This window comes from Tachyglossus aculeatus, chromosome 4, assembly GCF_015852505.1.
Source record: "Tachyglossus aculeatus isolate mTacAcu1 chromosome 4, mTacAcu1.pri, whole genome shotgun sequence".
In the NCBI taxonomy this organism is placed as follows: domain Eukaryota; kingdom Metazoa; phylum Chordata; class Mammalia; order Monotremata; family Tachyglossidae; genus Tachyglossus; species Tachyglossus aculeatus.
In genome coordinates, this window is record NC_052069.1 from 86987602 (window position 1) to 87007270 (window position 19669).

Here is a 19669-nt window from a genome sequence, read left to right on the forward strand (position 1 = left end):
GGCACATAGTAAACACTTAACAAATACCACAATAAATGATAAGTTATAGTAATAATGATAATAATTCAGATTGCCAAAGGCCACGAGTGATAGTGGCTTCAATTTCATGCCATGTAAAATAACCACTTTTAAAAATATCAAAACCACTTTCAAACCATTTCTGAACACTATTTAGGTCTCATTAATCAATCAATCAATTGTATTTATTGAGCGCTTACTGTGTGCAGAGCACTGTACTAAGCGCTTGGGAAGTACAAGTTGGCAACATATAGAGATGCTCCCTACCCAATAGTGGGCTCACAGTCTAGAAGGGGGAGACAGAACAAAACAAAACATATTAACAAAATAAAATAGAATAGATATGTACAAGTAAAATAAATGGAGTAATAAATACATACAAACATATATACATATATACAGGTGCTGTGGGCATGTCTCATCTCACAGGCCCATAACCTTGGTGTTGTCCTTGACTCAACTCTCTCATTCTACCCACATATTCAATCTGTCACCAAATCCTGTCAGTTCTACCTTCACAGCGTTGCTAAAATCTGTCCTTTTTTCTCCATCCAAACAGCTACCATGGTGATCCAAGAACATATCCTATCTCACCTTGACTACTGCATCTGCCTCCTACTTGACTTTCTGGCCTCCTGACTCCCCCCACTCCAATCCAGACTGCACTCTGCCGCATGAAACACTAATCAACTAAAACCTTCAGTCCATGTCTCCCCACTCCTCAAGAACTTGCAATGGCTGCTCAACCACCTCTGCATCAAACAGAAACTCCTTATCATTGGCTTTGAAGCACTCAGTCAGCTTGCCCCTTCTAGACTGTGAGCCCATTGTTGGGTAGGGACCATCTCTATATGATGCCAACTTGTACTTCCCAAGCAGTTAGTACAGTGCTCTGCACACAGTACAGTGCTCTGCACACAGCAAGCACTCAATAAATACAACTGAATGAATACCTCACTTCATTTATCTTCTACTATAGCCCAGCTCACCCACTCCATTTCCCTAATGCCAGCTTACCCCCTATGCTCTGTTCACATTTATCTCACCTCCTCCCCCAGCCTGGAACCCCCTCCTGCTCCATATAAACCAGACCACCACTCTCTCCTCCTTCAAAACATTAAGAACACATTTTCTCCAAATCGTCTTCCCTGACTAAGCCCTCTTTTCCATGACTCGCTTTCCCTTCTGTGACATCTATGCACTTGGATCTGTGACCTCTGGACATTTGATAGTCCCACCCACCCCCCAGCCCCACCCCCCAGCACTTGTGTACATTAAATTACATATTATAAATTACTCACTTATTCATATTAATGTCTATGTCCCCCTCTAGACTCATTACGGCCAGGGAATGTATCTGCTAACTCTGTTGCATTGTACTCTCCCAAGCATTTAGTATAGTACTCCAACCACAGTAAGCACTGCATAAATACCATTTTTTGACTACCAATGTGACTATTTAAGAGACGGAAAGACTATAATTATAGAATTGGCACATTGACCTTGGTGAAGAGGACAAGAGGGGAAAGGTAAGGTGTGATCAATTCTATTTTTAACAGACACCATTCACTCTGGTGATGTTCTGGGCACACAGTTCGCTTAGGGCCTCTCCAAAGAGCAATCGTTTGTAGACAGAGACAGATTCCTGGGCCAAACCAGACAGGCTGCCAGTCTGAGACAAGATCAGAGGGTTCTGCTGATGAGTCATTTTAAGAGTGAGACTTCTCCAGGCAGATTCCAAGTCCTATCTATAGCTCGACAAGCTGAAGGTCACTTCCTAGAACAAACGTTTTAACCCCAGGCAGAATCAATCCTGTTGTGGAGGAAGGAATCTTCCCTTTTTAACTGTGCGAACCTGCTCACCCGTTATCTCAACCCCCATCCACCTCCTTTCCCTGGTTCTGGTGAAAAGGTGCATAGGTCCACCACAATGGACTGAAAGGGATCATAGGGAAGCAGCGTGGCTTAGTGGATAGGACGTGAGCCTGTGAGTCAGAAGGACCCGTGTTCTAATAATAATAATGATAATAATGGCGTTTATTAAGCACTTACTATGTGCAAAGCACTGTTCTAAAGGCTGGGGAGGTTACGAGTTTGTCCCACGTGGGGCTCACAGTTAATCTCCATTTTAGAGATGAGGTAACAGGCACAGAGAAGTTAAGTGACTTGCCCAAGGTCACACAGCTAAGTGGTGGAGTAAGGATTTGAACCCATGACCTCTGACTCCAAAGCCCGAGCTCTTTCCACTATGGATTCTGACCATTCATTTTTTTTTAAAATTTTATCTGTTAAGTGATTAGAGAGTACCAGACACTTTACTCAGTGCTAGGGTGGATATAAGCTTATCAGGTTGGCCACAGTCCCTGTCCCGCTTGGGGTCCATGGTCTTAATCCCCATTTTACAGATGAGGTAACTGAGGCACAGATAAGTTAAGTGACTTGCCCAAAGTCACACAGCTGACAAGTGGCAGAGCTGGGATTTGAACTCATGACCTCTGACTCTAAAGCCTGTGCTCTATCCTGAGACCACGCTGTTTCTCATTAGTCTGGCCCAAAGCAGCGATGAGGCTCAGCTTCTCATACTGGAAGAGACAGAAGGGCTGAGTTAGAGGACACTTGCTTGTCCCTTCCAATATACTGACCTAGATTTAATTTCTCCAATAAAGTCTTGCTCCAGATGACCAATAAGAGTGGGAATGGGAGGCAATGGGGTTTTCTGGGCAATGATCAGAGCTCCATATGCTCCCTTGTAATAATCTGAGTCAGTTGGAAATGCCAGCAACAAACATTGCATTAGGCTGTTCTTGTCCTCGCCTGGGTTACTTTAGCTTATTTGTTTTTCGTAGCAACTAGTACATTCAGTACTTTGGCAGCTGGGATACAATTTACTCAGGACTTACTCTTGAAGGTGCTTGTTAGTTCTGTTCTGGGAAGCAAGGTAGAGGAAAAGGTACAGATTTGGAGGGAGAGCATAGTCTCACTGAAACAAATCAATAGCTAAATATCTTCTAAAGTCAGTTAAAAAATAAACACAACGGCAATGAAAGTCTTGCTCATTGGGTAATAGCTTTCTAAATATTTACCAAGATCCTTAATAAGAGACAGAGCTTCCCATGATACAAATGCACCACCTCCATCATCAATGGCTCCTTGCCCAACATCCCAGCTGTCCAGATGTCCACTGACCAATACCACCTAAAAAAAATACAATAGACAGACATTTACTTTGCAGAAAATGTTTCCATAGCAAGACATAAGAGGATCCATTATTCCTAGTTCAGAAGAGATGAAAAAAATCCAAAACCGAAAGAGAAGATATCTAACTTGGGGTTAGATAATAAATAATAAAATGTCAATTCCTAATAGCCTTTTGAAATCCAGCCCCAGGAAGTTTTGTACATAGCACCTGATTCATCTTCTCAACATCTCAGTGTGATGAAAAGAGGTGAAGTAGCATTCATCCCACTTTTACACGTGGAAACTGTGGGATCGATCTGATTTATGCAACAAGGATGTTGGCCACTTTGTTCATCAGTAGCTTCTTGCTAATATCAAGGAATGGTAGAAGGGCCAAGGAAGGATCTGTCCATGGGGAAGCTGGGATGGAAAAATGGCAGAACGCGGACTCCTCATTTGGGGTTGACTTCTTGCAACCCCTTTCTTTGCTCAGCACCTACAACTGATGTTCCATTCATCTCCCAACTATCTGTCATTTGGTGAGGGCTCAGACTACAAGACATTATGTGACTTTAGACTGTAAGCTCATTGTGAACAAGGACTATGTTTATATTATTGTTTTGTACTTTCCCAAGTGCTTAGTAATACTGTGCTGCACACAGTAGATTCTCAATCAATATGAGTGATTGGTTGATTCATTTGTCCATGATTGATTGATTGATTACTGGTGGGACCCAGGACACCTAATTCCTAATCTACTTTATTTACTCGGTGAGAGCCTCATTTGGGACAGGGCCTGTCGATTTAAAATTTTCATTTTTGCAATATATTAATAAATGGTTCTGGAAAAAACAAAAGTTTCTGCCGAAAACAACATTTTTAAGAGCAAATTATAAACACCTCATTTTCCCTATCTGCTCTACCTGCTGGGTCGATTATGTACTTGACTTTGTCCAGCCTGATTATCTTACGAGAAGCAGACTAGAAGCTATTAGCTATTAGCAGCGTGGCTCAGTGGAAAGAGCACGGGCTTTGGAGTCAGGGGTCATGGGTTCGAATCCTGACTCCGCCACTTAGCTGTGTGACTTTGGGCAAGTCACTTCACTTCTCTGTGCCTCAGTTCCCTCATCTGTAAAATGGGGATGAAGACTGTGAGCCCCCTGTGGGACAACCTGATCTCCTTGTAACCTCCCCAGCGCTTAGAATAGTTTGCACATAGTAAGCGCTTAATAAATGTCATTATTATTATTATTATTATTATATTTTATCTACCCCAGTGCTTAGCATAGTGCCTGGCACAAAGCAAGTGCTTAACAAATGCTATTAAAAAAAGTTGGTAGATGTGATACCCCACAGGGGAGAGAGACATTAAAATAAATTATGGATAGAGGAAATAGTTGAGCATAAGGACATGTATGCCATGCTGCTTCTCATCATTGGTTGATTGAGCTTAGAATAGCTCATGAGGGATACCTGTTCATGAAATTCAAAATGAAGAGATGAAGTGGCCTTACAGAGAAAAACCCAAGACATACCATAACTGAGTCATCCCCAAGCTTAAAACAGCATGGCCTAGTGAGAAGTAGTGTGGCTTAGAGGATAGAGCACAGGCTTGGAATTCAGAAGGACCTGGTTCTAAACCCAGCTCTGCCACGTATCCGCTGTGTGACCTTCGGTAAATCACATAACTTCTCTGTGCCTCAGTTACCTCTTCCGTAAAATGGGGATGAAGACTTTGAGTCCTATGCTGGACAGGGATTGTGTCCAAACTGATTAGCTTTTAATCTACCCCAGCACTTAGTGCAGTGACTGGTACATATTAAGCGCTTAAATACCATTAAAAAGACATATCTGACAACAGTCAGAATTCTTTCTCCAAAAACGTAACAGGATGCTTGTAGGAACAGTTGATGATTCCCCTCCTCGAGAATCTGAGGAAATCATCTGAAGAAAGATGTTTCACAGTTTGTCTACACTAATCCAAAATAGCTGCTGACATTCGCTGATTTCACTAGATACTTTTTCCTCTTCACACTTGACTGATTAAGGACCAGAACTGTAGTGCCCTTTCATTCAGGAAGTAAGAGTTCTCTGGGGTACTTAAGACACTCTGTGGAAACAATGGTCAGATGACTGGTCCAAAATGAATGACTCCCATTCGTTCTTGAGAATTAGCACATATTGCAAAGGCAGGAAATTGATTTAGAAAGTGGGAGTAATCCCTTACAGGACTTCCAGACCTAATCCTGAGGCGTTCTCCTTGCTCTCATGACACCACGTTAAAATACAAATTAAAGTTTTAATGGATTGAGAAGGAACAAAATGTTCTTCTTTTCCTTAGATTTGACATATCAAGGAACTGCCAAGGTAACTCCTCTCTTTGAACAAACTTCTTTTGGAGTAAAATTTCTAGGGTCTAACACACAGTCTTCATAATAGTTTCTCAAATGTCAAGAGTTTCTGAATGTTCACTCGTTCAGTCACTCAATCGTAGTTGAGTACTTAGTGTGTGCAGAGCACTGTACTATGCAATTTGGAGAGTACATGTAACAGTAAACAGACACATTCCATGCTCATAATGATCTTATGGGGACAACCTGATCACCTTATAACCTCTTCAGCGCTTAGAACAGTGCTTTGCACATAGTAAGCACCTAATAAATGCCATTATTATTATTATAGTCTAGAGAGTGTTCTATGTGGTGAATAGGCAGTGGACAGGTGGACAAAGGAGGAAAAGATTAAAATAGTGTTCTACAAGGTATCTTGTGGAAAAGAAATATAGTGGTCTAGCGGATGAAGCACAAGCCTGGAAGTAGACTTGGGTTCTAACCCAGCTCCCCCATCTGCCCTCTGGGTGACCTTGGGCAAATCACTTAATTTCTTTGGGCCTCAGTTCCCTCATCTGTAAAATGGGGATTAAGACTGTGAACTCAATGGGGGATGTGGACTATGTCCAACCTGACTAGCTTCTAACTACCCCAAGGATTAGAACACTGACCAAGCATTTATATCTCTGAGTACAGAATCAGCTTTCTTGTCCCTCTCTGCCTCCAGCCTCTTCCCTCTCCAGTCCATATATCACTTAAGTGCCCAGATCATTTCTGTAAAACATTTGGCACACATCTTCCCACTCCTCAAAATCCTCCATTTGCTGATTCCTCTCTGTAGCAAGCAGAGCTCTTTACCACTGACTTTAAGGCACTCAGTCAACACTCTATCTCCTTACTTATCCTCATTTCTCTCCCACCACTTCCTGGCTCACACATTTTGCTCCTCTAATGCCAATCTACTCAATGTGCCTTGTCCCCAGATCTCTCACCATCTACCTCTTTCTTTTTTTTTTGATGGCATTTGTTAAGCACTTGCTATGTGCCAGACACTGTACTAAGTGCAGAGAGGAGGATACAAGTAAACCTAATTGGATACAGTCCCTGTCCCATGTAAGGCTTGCAATCTCAATCCACATTTTACAGATAAGGTAAGTGAGGTACAGGAAAGTGAAGTGACTTGCCCAATATCACACAGTAGACAAATGGCAGAGTCAGAAATAGAACCCATGACCTTCTGATTCCAAGGTCTGTGCTCTATCCACTATGCCACGCTGCTTTTCCACCTTCTCTCTCCTGCTTCAAACTTCCTTCCATATCAAAATGATGGACCCCATTTTCCCCCATCTTCAAAACTCTTCTCCCAAAGGCTTTGTCCCATTTCCCCCATCCTATTCCTCATCCTAACTGCCACTTCAGCACTTCTGCACCACCAAAGCATTTGGATACTCATTTTTTCCACCTTCTCTCTCCTGCTTAAAACTTCCTTCCACATCAAAATGATGGACCCCCATTTTTCCCCATGTTCAAAACTCTTCTCCCAGAGACTTTCTCCCATTTCCCCCATTCTATTCCTCATCCTAACTGCCACTTCAGCACTTCTGCACCACCAAACCATTTGGATACTCATTTCCCCTCCTGTCCCACACCACTAATCTTTGAATTCTGTTTCTTCTCCCTATCTATTATCTGTCAATGTTTGTCTCATTGCTAGACTGCAAGATCTTTGGCAGAAGGGATCAAGTCGACTAGCTTTGTGATTCTCTCCCAAAGGCTTAGAACACTATTCTCCACAGAGAAAGTGCTCAGTAAGTACAACTGACTGATCAGCTCATGGAGAGATTTTGCCTCAATCACTCAAGCCTTTGTAACCTACCAAGTCAAAACCCTTTTATTGTGGCTCTACCAATGACATGGAGATTTCTGATTGACCCTCTAGAAGGGAGACGACTAGACTGTAAGCTCGATATGGGTAGGGAATGTGTCTGCTGATTCTATCATGCTCTCCCAGGCTCTTAGTACAGTGCTCTGCATACAGTAAGCATTCAATAAATACCATTGATAGATCACTGGTATTGACTGGTACAGTAATGCCTATAGACTGTAAGCTCCTTGGAAGCAGGGAATGTGCCTACCAACTCTGTTGTATAGTAGTCTCCCAAACACTTAGTACAGTGCTCTGCACACAGTAAGCACTCAAAAAATGCCATTCATAGTTTGACTGAGCACCATGAGCAGAGCATGTTTAGGTGCTTTGAAAATATAGTGAAGGATTATAATTTGCAGTAATCCCTGCCCTCAAGGAATTTCCCACCTAATCGCTAAACTTTGGACCCTTCCAACACAGTACGATTGAATGAACGAACACAGTCCCTGATTCTCCTAAACCATGAGGGTCATAAGGAGCAGGAAAAACATTGACCCTAATCTCACCCTTGCACTTGAATTTGCTCCTTTTATTTACTCCTCCTTCAGCACCACAGCATTCACGTATATATCCTTATTTTATTTATTTATGGTATTGTCTGTCTCCCCCTCTAGGCCATTAGCCTGTTGTGGACTCTCACAAGCTCTTAGTACAGTGCTCTGCACAGAGTAGGTGCTCAATAAATCTCGATTCTCCTGTAAACCACTCAATTCCCGGCCATCATAGGAATAGTGGTCAGTTTTGCTCACTCTCTGAAGGTTTTGGTCTTTGTCAACAGGTAAGCATTCTGGAAAGAAACAGTACTAAAATTTTTAATTTAAGGAGGGAGCATCATAAACATCCAGCTTGATTCCACATGCATTCCAGACTAAGAGAACCTTTCCTCATATCTTTCACTGTCTCTCACAGGGCTCAGAAATTACCAGCAAGGAATGAGAGAATCTGTCTTGCCCAATTTGTGAGAATCCAAGGGGTCTTCCCTGACTAAATCTCCCTTTCCTCTTCTCCCATTCTCTTCTGCATCACCCTGATTTGCTCCCTTTGTTCTACCCCCTTGCAGCCCCACAGCACTTATGTACATATCTGTAATTATTTATTTATATTGATGACTATCTCTTCACCCCCCAACCTCAACCCCACCATGCCCCGACTGAAATCTCACTGTGGGCAGGGAATGTGTCTGTTCATTGTTGCATTGTATGCTCCCAAGTTCTTAGAACAGTGTTTCGCACACACTAAGCTCTCAATAAATATGAGTGAAAGAACCCAAGACAAAAATATACAAAAATGGAACAGGGAGGAAAACCCTGCTGTCTTTTCTACTAAAGACACAATGCAATAAATCTTATCTTCCAGACTCCTGATTAAATGAGATCTCTGGAAGAGAAACCAGAGTGACACACTTAGCCTCACAAGAATCAAAAGCCATTAAATTAAAATAATGATAATTATGGTATTTTTAAGTGTTTATAATGTGCCAGTTACTGTTCTAAGCACTGCGGTAGAAACAAGAAACAAATTGGGTTGGACACAGTCCCTACTCCACATAGGGCTCACAGACTTATTTTTTTTTTACAGATAAGGGAACTGAAGTTTAGTGACTTGCCCAACATCACACAGCAGACAAGTGGCAGAGCCAGGATTAGAACTCATGACCTCCTGACTCCTAGGCTCATGCTCTATCCACTAAACCACACTGCTCAAGTGCTCATTAACCTTCCAAGACTTATTGCAACCACAACACACAATGAGCCTTCTCTAAGCAGCCTCTTGCCTGTCTAAATATCAAGAGAAGCCGCTCCTAAAGGGTCAATACAGAGCCTGCTTCCCTTTCACCCCCTTCAAGGCAAGGAGCTCAAATTATCACAAACAAATTGTGGTATTTGTTAAACACTTATTATGCGCCAAGCACTGTACTAAGTTCCGAGGTAGATACAAGATCATCAGGTCCCACTTGGGGCTTACCATCTGAGTAGGAGGGAGAACAGAAATTGAACCCCCATTTTGCAGATGAGGGAACTGAGAGAAGGTAAGTGACTTTTCAATTGTATTTACTGAGCGCTTACTGTGTACAGAGCACTGTACTAAGCGCGTGGGAAGTTCAAGTTGGCAACATATAGAGACGGTCCCTACCCAACAGTGGGCTCACAGTCTAGAAGTGACTTGCCCAAAGTCACAAAGCAGAGAAGTGGAGGAGCCGGGATTAGAACCAAGGTTCTCTGACTTTCAAGCCCAAACTCTTTCGACTAGGCCAAGCTAACACCTTGATACTTATCCCACCACAGAGCCCTTATGAATGCATTTTTATATTCTGTTGATTCCCCTTTCTGTAATCTATTTTTTCTATCTCCCACACTAGATTGTAAATTCCTTGTGGGCAGGGATCATAGCTACCATGCCTAATCCTGGCTCTGCCCCTTGTCTGCTGTGACAGTTTGGGCATGTTACAACTTCTCTGGGCCTCAATTACCTCATCTGTAAAATGGGGATTGATACTGTGAGCCCCATGTGGGATAGGGACTGTGTCCAACCCAGTTTGCTTTTATCCACCCCAGAACTTAGTACACTGTCTGGCACACAGTAAGTGCTTAACAAATACCACAATTATTATTATTATTACCAACTCTACTGACCTGTCCCAAGCACTGAGCATAGTGCTCTGCACACAGTAAGCCCCTCATATATCATTTGTATTTACATCCATCTCCCCCTATTCTAGACTGTAAGCTCAGTGTGGGCAGGGAACGTGTCTGCTTATTACTGCACTGTACTCTCCCAAGCGCATAGTACAGTGCTCTGTACACAGTAAGTGCTCAGTAAATATGATTAAATGAATGAATAAATGAATCATTGATTATGGAGCAGCGTGGCTCAGTGGAAAGAGCCCGTGCTTGGGAGTCAGAGGTCATGGGTTCTAATCCTGGCTCTGCCACTTGTCATCTGTGTGACTTTGGGCAAGTCACTTAACTTCTCTGTGCCTCAATTACCTCATCTGTAAAATGGGGATGAAGACTGTGAGCCCCCCGTAGGACAACCTGATTACCTTGTATCCTCCCCAGCGCTTAGAACAGCGCTTGGCACATAGTAAGTGCTTAACAAATACCATCATCATTATTATTATTATTCCCTTAGACAATCCCTTAGTTTGAAGTAGCAGATTTTACTCCTGGTTATTTGGTCTTGAAACTCCAGGGCCAGACATCTGCTCTTTGATTTCAAAGGTGAGAAATGGTAAGTCCAGTTGGCATTATTTAATCACCAATGAGAGCAAATTCTCCTTTCTCTTCCACATTCTTGAGAGTGCTTTTCCTGCTCCTCAACACCAGTACTTCCCAAGTGCTTAGTACAGTGCTCTGCACTTAGTAAACGCTCAATAGATATGATTGAATGAATGAATGAATGAATAATTTCTTCAGTTCCCAAGGGTCACACAGGCTTGGCACCAAAGATTTCCCTGTCAGGTTGAGCTTCCCAGTGGGATCTTCAATCTGAAATTGCTAGGTTTCTGTAGAAGTACTAGTAGTAATGGGATTTGCTGAGCAGCCACTGGGGACAATGCACTGTAGTGAAAGTTTCAGAAAGTACAACAGAAAGAAGTGACACATTCCTTGTCCCATGTTCTAGTGAGGAAGACTAGAAATCAATCATATTTATTTTATTATTTTTAATGGTATTTGTTAAGCACTTAATATGTACCAGGCACTGTTCTAACCGCTGGGGTACCTATGAGGTAATCTGCTTGGACACAGTCCCTGTCCCATGTGGGGCTCACAGTCTTACTCCCTATTTTACAGATGAAGGAACTGAGGCACAGAGAAGTTAAGTGACTTGCCCAAGGTGACACAGTTGACAAGTGGCAGAGCTGGGATTAGAACCCAGATCCTTCTGACTCCCAGGCAAGCATGTAATACCCATATTTATTGAGCCCTTACTGTATGCAGAACATTGTACTAAGACTTGGGAGAGTTCAGCGCTTAGAAGAGTTCTTGGCACATAGTAAGCACTTAAATACCATAATTATTACAATATAAGTAGCAAAAGAATATTTAGAGATAGGATAATCTGTGGAGCAAGAACCACCAACAGTCTCATGGTCATGGGGGTCACAGCCCACATGATTTGAAATGTGCCCTGTATCCTAGCAACAAAACCTGTAAAGCTGGATTTAAAGTGGAAATCTTATTTCATTGGAAGACATCACAATGGGCAGTAATAGTTAAATTGGGGATTTCTATAAACGAGGTACAAATTATACAATGAAAATGAAAAATTACGTTCCCTAGAAATAACATGCTTATTGGGTTCTACAGGTAACTGTGAAACTGAAAGGTGTAGCAATAATAATGCTATTTTTGAGCACTGACTTTGTACCAAGCACTGTACTAAGTTCTGGGGCAGATACAATATAAGCAAATTTGACAGTGTCCCTGTCCAATATGGGATTCACAGTATAAGAAGAGGGGAATCTATTTTTATAGATGACAAAAACTGAGGCACAGAGAAGTTAAGTGACTTTCCCAATGTCCCACAGCAGGGAAATAGTGGAACCAGGGTTAGAACCCAGGTCTCCTGACTCTCAGTCCTGGGTTCTTTCCATTAGGCTATGAAACTAATATTAATGGAAAGGAAAATGGAGATAAACTTGTGTTTATAATTGCTCTCCTGGGACAGCACTGTCCTACTTTCCTAATCTAACATACAGCCACCTCTGCTCCTCCTAAATAAAACAAGTACAGGATTGAGCCAAACAAGTACAGCAATCCTCTGTTCCTCAAGTCCCTAAATACAGTGGGGAATTAGGCAGCAGAGACCAGTCAAGAAGAATGAAAGAAACTGAGTGCATCAGATCGGGAGATGAGATGGCTGACTGAATAATTAACTTCACGTATATGTATAGAAGGGCCCCAAACTTCATCCTTCAATATTCTCTATGTATTTCCTTTTGCTACCTTCTCTATCAAATCTGTTTGCTTTCCAGAAGGAGATTTATTGCTATTATTATTGATAATAGTAATATTAATAATAATGTATTTGTTAAGCACCTGGAGAGTACAATATAATAAAGTACCAGACACATTCCCTGCCCACAATGAACTTACGGTCTAGAGGGAAAGACAGACATTAGTATAAAGGTAACATCTCCTCCAGGAGGCCTTTCCTGTATATATGTATATATCCTGTATATATATGTTTGTACATATTTATTACTCTATTTATTTATTATACTTGTACATTTATTTTATTTTGTTAATATGTTTGGTTTTGTTCTCTGTCTCCCCCTTCTAGACTGTGAGCCCACTGTTGGGTAGGGACTGTCTCTATATGTTGCCAACTTGTACTTTCCAAGCGCTTAGTACAGTGCTCTGCACACAGTAAGCGCTCAATACGATTGATTGATTGATTTCCCGATTAATCCCTCTTTACGTAGTTCCCTCTCCCTTCCGTGTCATCTATGTAACCTTCAAACATTTGATATTCACCTCACCCTCAGCCCAGAGCACTTCTGTACATATTTATAAATTATTTATGTAGATCATCTGTCTAAATTATTTATGTATATCATCTGTCTCCCTCCTAGACTGTAAGCACACTGTAGGCAAGGAAAGTATTTAACAACTCATGTATTTTACACTCCCAAATGCTTAGTACAGTGTTCTACACACAGTAAGCACTCAATAAATGCCATTGATTGATTGCTTGACTGATTTGATGGGGTCTACCAAACTTGTTTCAGGGGTGTAGATGGGGAGACCTGTTACAGAAATGGGGAACGGGATCGACCTAGTCCGGTCTCAACACAGGAGGATGGATTAAATCATCTTTCAAAAGCTCTTAAAACGTTCTCCTTTCCAAACCTTCCAAAACTATCCCGGGATCAGAAACCCTGTAAAATGGGGATATGCCACTAGAGAAACTTGTCCTAATGAAATTCATGAGAGCCTGCTTTGCCTGGCCTATGTATATACGTATCAGGTCATGGGTTCTAATCCCTGTTCTGCCACTTGTCTGCTGTGTGACCATGGGCAAATCACTTCTCCGTGCCTCAGTTACCTCATCTGTAATGTGAGATTGCAACTGTGAGCCCCACATGGGACAGCGACTGCGTCCAACTTGGTTTACCGGTGCTTAGTACAGTGCCTGGCATATAGTAAGTGCTTAACAAATATCATCATCATCACTTCCATAACAGAATTTCTAACATGATTTTCTGATTACAGAAAAGATACAGAGAGAACACCCATGGTTCCAGATGACAGATGTTCAGTGATTGAAGTTTAGTTCTACGGCTGGTTGTCCAATGGGTAATTACTTCAGATTGCTTTGACCTTTACAACTTTAGTCACACAAACACATGAAAAATACCTTACTCCCAAATACCGCATCTTGTACCTACACACTCTGAATGACTATAAACAATGAGTGCATTAAAAATGGATTAACCTTCAGCCTGCCCTCAACAGCCAGAATCACATGGAACTATGGACAACAAATTGGACTAGAAATAAAATCCGACTTGCAAAGTTAATGATGATAATTAGGTGGTGTCACAAGGAATTTAAATCTGTTTGGGGAAGAAAAGTTTAGACCTTTCTTTCTCTACTTACTCTTTCAAGTTTCAATCATCAAAGAATTGCCCTAAGCAATAAATCCCTTCTCCACTTCTTCTCTATCCCATACTATCTTTATCAGTGTGGCGCTAATAACCTCACTAAGTTTTCCAAGTCACATGGAGCACAGGCCTGGGAATCAGAAGGTCATGGGTTCTAATCCCTGCCCCATCATTTGCCTGCTGTATGGCCTTGGGTAAATCACTCTTAACTTCTGTGAGCCTCATATGGGACAGGCACTGTGTCCAACCCAATTTGCTTGAATCAAACCCAGCATTTAGTACAGTATCTGGCACAAGGTAAGCACTTAAATATCACAACTATTATTATTAGTTTTCCATGGAAGACAGAATTCCCACTTTCAGCCCAGCACAGCTTCTATAACTGCAAGAGCAGAAATATATAGGCTCTCATTTGGCTTACTTCATTCAGTCGTATTTATTGAGTGCTTACTGTGTGCAGAGCACTGTACTAAGTGCTTCGGAAGTACAAGTTGGCAACATATAGAGACGGTCCCTACCCAACAACGGGCTCACAGTCTAGAAGGGGGAGACAGACAACAAAACAAAACATGCGGGCAGGTGTCACGTCATCAAAATAAATAGAAGTAAAGCTAGATGTACATCATTAACAAAATAAATAGAATAGTGAATAGGTACAAGTCATGAAACAAACAAAAAAACTAGTTACTTTCTAATTCTCTAGACTATAAGACTATTGTGGGCAGGGAACTTTTCTACCAGCTTTGTTGTACTGTACTCTCCCAAGCACATAGATCAAGTGATCTGCACATAGTAAGAGCTCAGTAAATATCACTGATTGATTGATTCTGGAATTCCTATTGCCTGCAATGGCACTAAAGGAAGCTAGAAAAAAATACTAATTTTTCAGATGCTAGATATAACAAAAAGTGCTGAAAATGTTCATTCCAGCCAGCATAGAGAATGAATTTAATTCTTCCTTGTTGGTTTCTTTATCAATGTCAGAACTTGAAATAAGGTGCTTCCTAAATATTTTTCTGCCACAATTAGAGGTCACAGAACCAGTGTGGCTTAGTGGATAGAGCATGGAAGTCAGAAGGATCTGGGTTCTAATCCCAGCTCTGCCACTTGTCTGCTGTGTGACTTTGGGCAAGTCACTTCACTTCTCTGTGCTTCAGTTACCTCTTCTGTAAAATGGGGACTAAGTGTGAGGCCCATGTGAGACAGGGAGTGTGTCTAACCTGATTAACGTGTATCTCCCCCCACACTTAGAACAGTTCTTAGCATACAGTAAGCACTTAACAAGTACCATTATTATTATTTTATTATTATTATCTTCCTGAATCTGAACTCAAGAAATGCAGGCATCTATTAGACAACAATCCTGGGAATCAAAAGGCCATGGGCTCTAATCCTAGCTTTGCCACTTGTCTGCTGTATGACCTTAGACAAGTCACTTCACTTCTCTGTGCCTCAGTTCCCTCATCTGTAAAATGGGGATGGAGATCGAGAGCCCCAGGTGGTATGGGGATTGCCTCCTATCCGATCTGCTTGTACTCACCACAGCACTTAGTACAGTGCCTGGCACATAGTAAGTGCTTAACAAATACCACAATTAAATAAATCCACAAGAATACTACATCAAGGTTCAAAATAAAATAGAATTCTGCAAAGGACAATGGGAAGAACGGGAAGCAAATGAGATCATTGGAGAGAATCTGCAGGGAAAAATGTCACTGAGCAAAACCTCTTAGAAATCTGACATCACTGCGAGTGGCCCAGGATTTTCTGACAGCATCACCCAATCAGTATACCTCCAGGGGATCCAAGGAGGAAAAATCACAGCTGTTGTGCAAAGGGAGCCACCTTGCAGCCCATTTGGGCAGATTGCATTTCATGATGTCCCTGCTTGAAGGTAATTATCAAGCATTAAAGGAATTAGTGACCATGAAGTCTAGCAATGAGGAGGGAGGCATCTTCAATCAGCGGGATGAAGAGCTGGTGAAGCAGCATGGCCCAGTGGAAAGAGCATAGGCTTGGGAGCCAACAGGACCTGCATTCTAATCCCAGCTCCACCACCTGTCTGCTGCATGAACACGGGTAAGAGGCTTGACTTCTCTGTGTCTCAGTCATATTTATTGAGCATTTCCTGTGCTCACAGCACTATACTAAGCACTTGGAAAAGTACAACAGAGTACATTTCCTACACGTTTTGTTCAATTGAGCATCTGAAAAATGAATGTTCCTCTAGCTTCCTTTAGTGCCATTTCAGGCAACAGGAAATCCAGAATCAATTGTACTATGCACTCGGGAGAGTACAACAGAGTTGGCAGACACAGTCCCTGCCCACAACAAGCTTACAGTCTAGATGTGGGGGACAGACATTAATAGGAATAAATTATGGATATGTACATAAGTGCTATAAGGCTGGGACGGGGGATGAATAAAGGGAACAAATAAGAGCAATGCAGAGGGAGTGGGAAAAGAGGAAATGAGGGCTTAGTCAGGGAAGGCCTCTGGGAGGAAGGGTGCTTTCAATAAGGCTTTGGAGGTGGGAAGAGTAATTGTCTGTCAGATATGAGGAGGGAGGGCATTCCAGGCCAGAGACAGGGCTTGGGAGAGAGGTTGGCAGCGAGATAGATGAGATTGAGGTACAGTGAGTAGGTTGACATTAGAAGAGTTAAGTGTGTGGGCTGGATTGTAGTTGGAGAACACTGAGGTGAGGTAAGAGGGGGCAAGTGTCTGAGTGCTTTAAAGCCAATGATGAAGAGTTTCTTTTTGCTGCAGAGGTGGATGGGCAACCACTGGAGATTTTTGAAGAGTGGGGAGACATGGACTGAATGTTTTTGTAGAAAAATGATCTGGGCAGCAGAATGAAGTACGGGCTGGTGGAATGGGGAGAGACAGGAAGCAAGAAAGTCAGCAAGGAGGCTGATACAGTAATCAAGGCACAGTAGGATAAATGGCTCTGCCAATTGTCAGCTGTGTGACTCTGGGCAAGTCACTTAACTTCTCTATGCCTCAGTTACCGCATCTATAAAATGGGGATTAAGACTGTGATCCCCCTGTGGGACAGCCTGATCACCTCGTAACCTCCCCAGCACTTAGAACAGCACTTTGCACATAGTAAGTGCTTAATAAATGCCATCATTGTTATAAATGCTTGGACTAATGTAGTAGTTTGAATGGAGAGGAAAGGGCATGTTTTAGTGATATTGTGAAAGTTGAACCAACAGGATTTAGTGATAGATAGAATATGTGGGTTGAATGAGAGAGATGAGTGAAAGATAACACCAAGGTTGGGGGCTGGCAAGACAGGAAGGATGGTGGTGCTGTCTTCAGTGCTGCAAAAGTCAGGGGAGGACAGGGTTTGGGTGGGAAGATAAAGAATTCTATTTCAGACATGTTAAGTTTGAGATGTTGGTGGGACATCCGAGTAGAGATGTCCTGAAGGCAGGAGGAATTGTGAGAAGGCAGTGGAGGAGAGAGAGATCAGGGCTAAATTTGTAGATTTGGAAATGATCTATATAGAGATGGTAGTTAATTCAAGGGAGTGAATGAGTTCTCCAAGGAAATGGGTGTAGATGGAGAAAACAAGGGGACCGAGAACTGAGCCTTGAGGGACTCCCACAGTTACAGAATGGGAGGCAGAGAATGAGCCTGCAAAAAACCCCCCAACCAACTGAGAATGAGCAGCCCAAGTGATAGGAGGAGACCCAGGAGAGGACAGTGTCAGTGAAGCTTAGATTGGATAATGTTTCCAGGAGTTGACAGTGTAGAAGACCGCTAAGAGGTTGAGGAGGATTAGGATGGAGTAAAGTCTGTTGGATCTGGCAAGAATGAGATCATTTTTGACCTATAAGAAAGTGGTTTCTGTGAAGTGAAGGGGATAAAAGGCAGATTGGAGTGGGTTAAGGAGAGAATTGGAGGAGAGGGATTTGAGACACTGGATGCAGACAATTTGCTCAAGGAGTTTGGAGAGGAAGGTAGGAGGGAGAAGGGGAGATAACTGGAGGGAGCTGTGGGGTAAAGGGAGGGTTTGTTAGGTTGGGGAGACATGGGCATGTTTTAACGCAGTGGGGAAGAAGCTATTGGAGAGCAAACAGTTGAAAATGGTGTTCAGGAAGGGAAGAAGGGAGAGGTCAAGTTTTTAGATAAGGTGCGAAAGGATGGGATCAGATGCATAGGTGGAGGGGGTGAATTTTGAGAGAAGGTAGGAGATCTCTTGAGATACTGCTGGGAAAGATGGAAGTGTTGAAGAAGGGGCAGGAGGAGGGAAGGGACTGGAAAAGATCTGGGGAGATTTTAGGGAGATCATGCCTGATAGTGTCAATTTCCTTAATAAAGTAGGTGGCCAGATCATTAGGGGAAAGAGGGGAGACAGGGGAACAGAAGGGGTGAGGAGGGAGTTAAACATCTGGAACAACTGGCGAGGGCAGTGGGCATGGGTATCAATAAGGATGGAGAAATAATTTTGCCAATAAGAGGAGAGAGCAGAGTTAAGGCACACAAGGATAAATTTGAAATGGACAGGGTCGGCCTGATACCTAGATTTCTGCCAGCTGCACTCTGCAGCTCGTGCAGAGGAGCAAAGCAAATGGGTTGTGGATGTGATCTAGAAATGTGGGTTACTTGTACAACACTGACAAAGAGGTAGGGGAGTGAGTGAGTTGAGTTCAGTTTAGTAGAGAGGGTGGTGTTGAAAGCATCGATTTGGTCAACAAGTCAAGGCAGTTTGGGCATGAAAGCAATATGGGGCATGATTCATTCATTCACTCAATCATATTTATTGAGCGCTTACTGTGCGCAGAGCACTGTACTGAGCAATTGGAAAGTACAATTCAGCAACAGAGAAAATCCCTACCGAACAACAGTCTAGAAGGCTTGAGAACATTGGATGGGGGTCAAAAGAGCAGCACATATTTGTGGAGAGGCATGGGTGTGAAGGCAGGTGAGGAGGAGGTTGTTAGAGGGATTTCCAGAGTTGATGAAGGTAGAGATTGCACAGGGACTAGAGGACTAGAGACGATAAAATGGGGGTGTGTCAGAGTTGGTGAGTGGGCACTGGGGTGGAGTTGAGGGGTGATAGAAAACAAGCAGCAGAAGGGTTATCAAAACATCTTTATAGATATTGAAGGCCCCAAGGATCAATTTAGGGATGGAGAAAAAATAATTAATAATGATGGTATTTGTTAAGTGCTTACTATGTGCAAAGCACTGTTCTAAGCACTGAGGAGGTTACAAGGTGATCAGGTTGTCCCACGGGGGGCTCACAGTTTTAATCCCCATTTTACAGATGAGGTAACTGAGGCCCAGAGAAGTTAAATGACTTGCCCAAAGTCACACAGCTGACAGTTGGCAGAGCTGGGATTTGAACCCATAACCTCTGACTCCAAAGCCCATACTCTTTCCACTGAGCCATGCTGCTTCTCTGAAGAAAGAGAGGAGGAATGTGAGAAAGGGATCAAAATCATTTAAAGAGTTGGAGGGGAGTTTTGGGGGGTGGAAAATGACTGTTACTAGAATCTGGAGTGGGTGGTAGATGATATGGAATTCGAGAGAAGGGAAAGAGAGAAATGGGGGAGGTGGAATACTGCAATAGAGGCAATGGGAAGTGAAAAAGAAGAC

The 19669-nt window shown here is 42.5% G+C and overlaps 1 protein-coding gene across 2 annotated transcripts in view; it reads right to left on the reverse strand.

Moving 5' to 3' along the window:
* The window catches only part of CPQ (carboxypeptidase Q), a 389493-nt gene that overhangs the window by 164770 nt on the left and 205054 nt on the right, over nucleotides 1-19669 (reverse strand). For both annotated transcript variants that reach the window (XM_038745090.1, XM_038745091.1), the window contains one exon: nucleotides 3102-3213. In XM_038745090.1, coding sequence (XP_038601018.1) covers nucleotides 3102-3213 — 112 coding nt within the window. The remainder of the gene's footprint in view (nucleotides 1-3101; nucleotides 3214-19669) is intronic.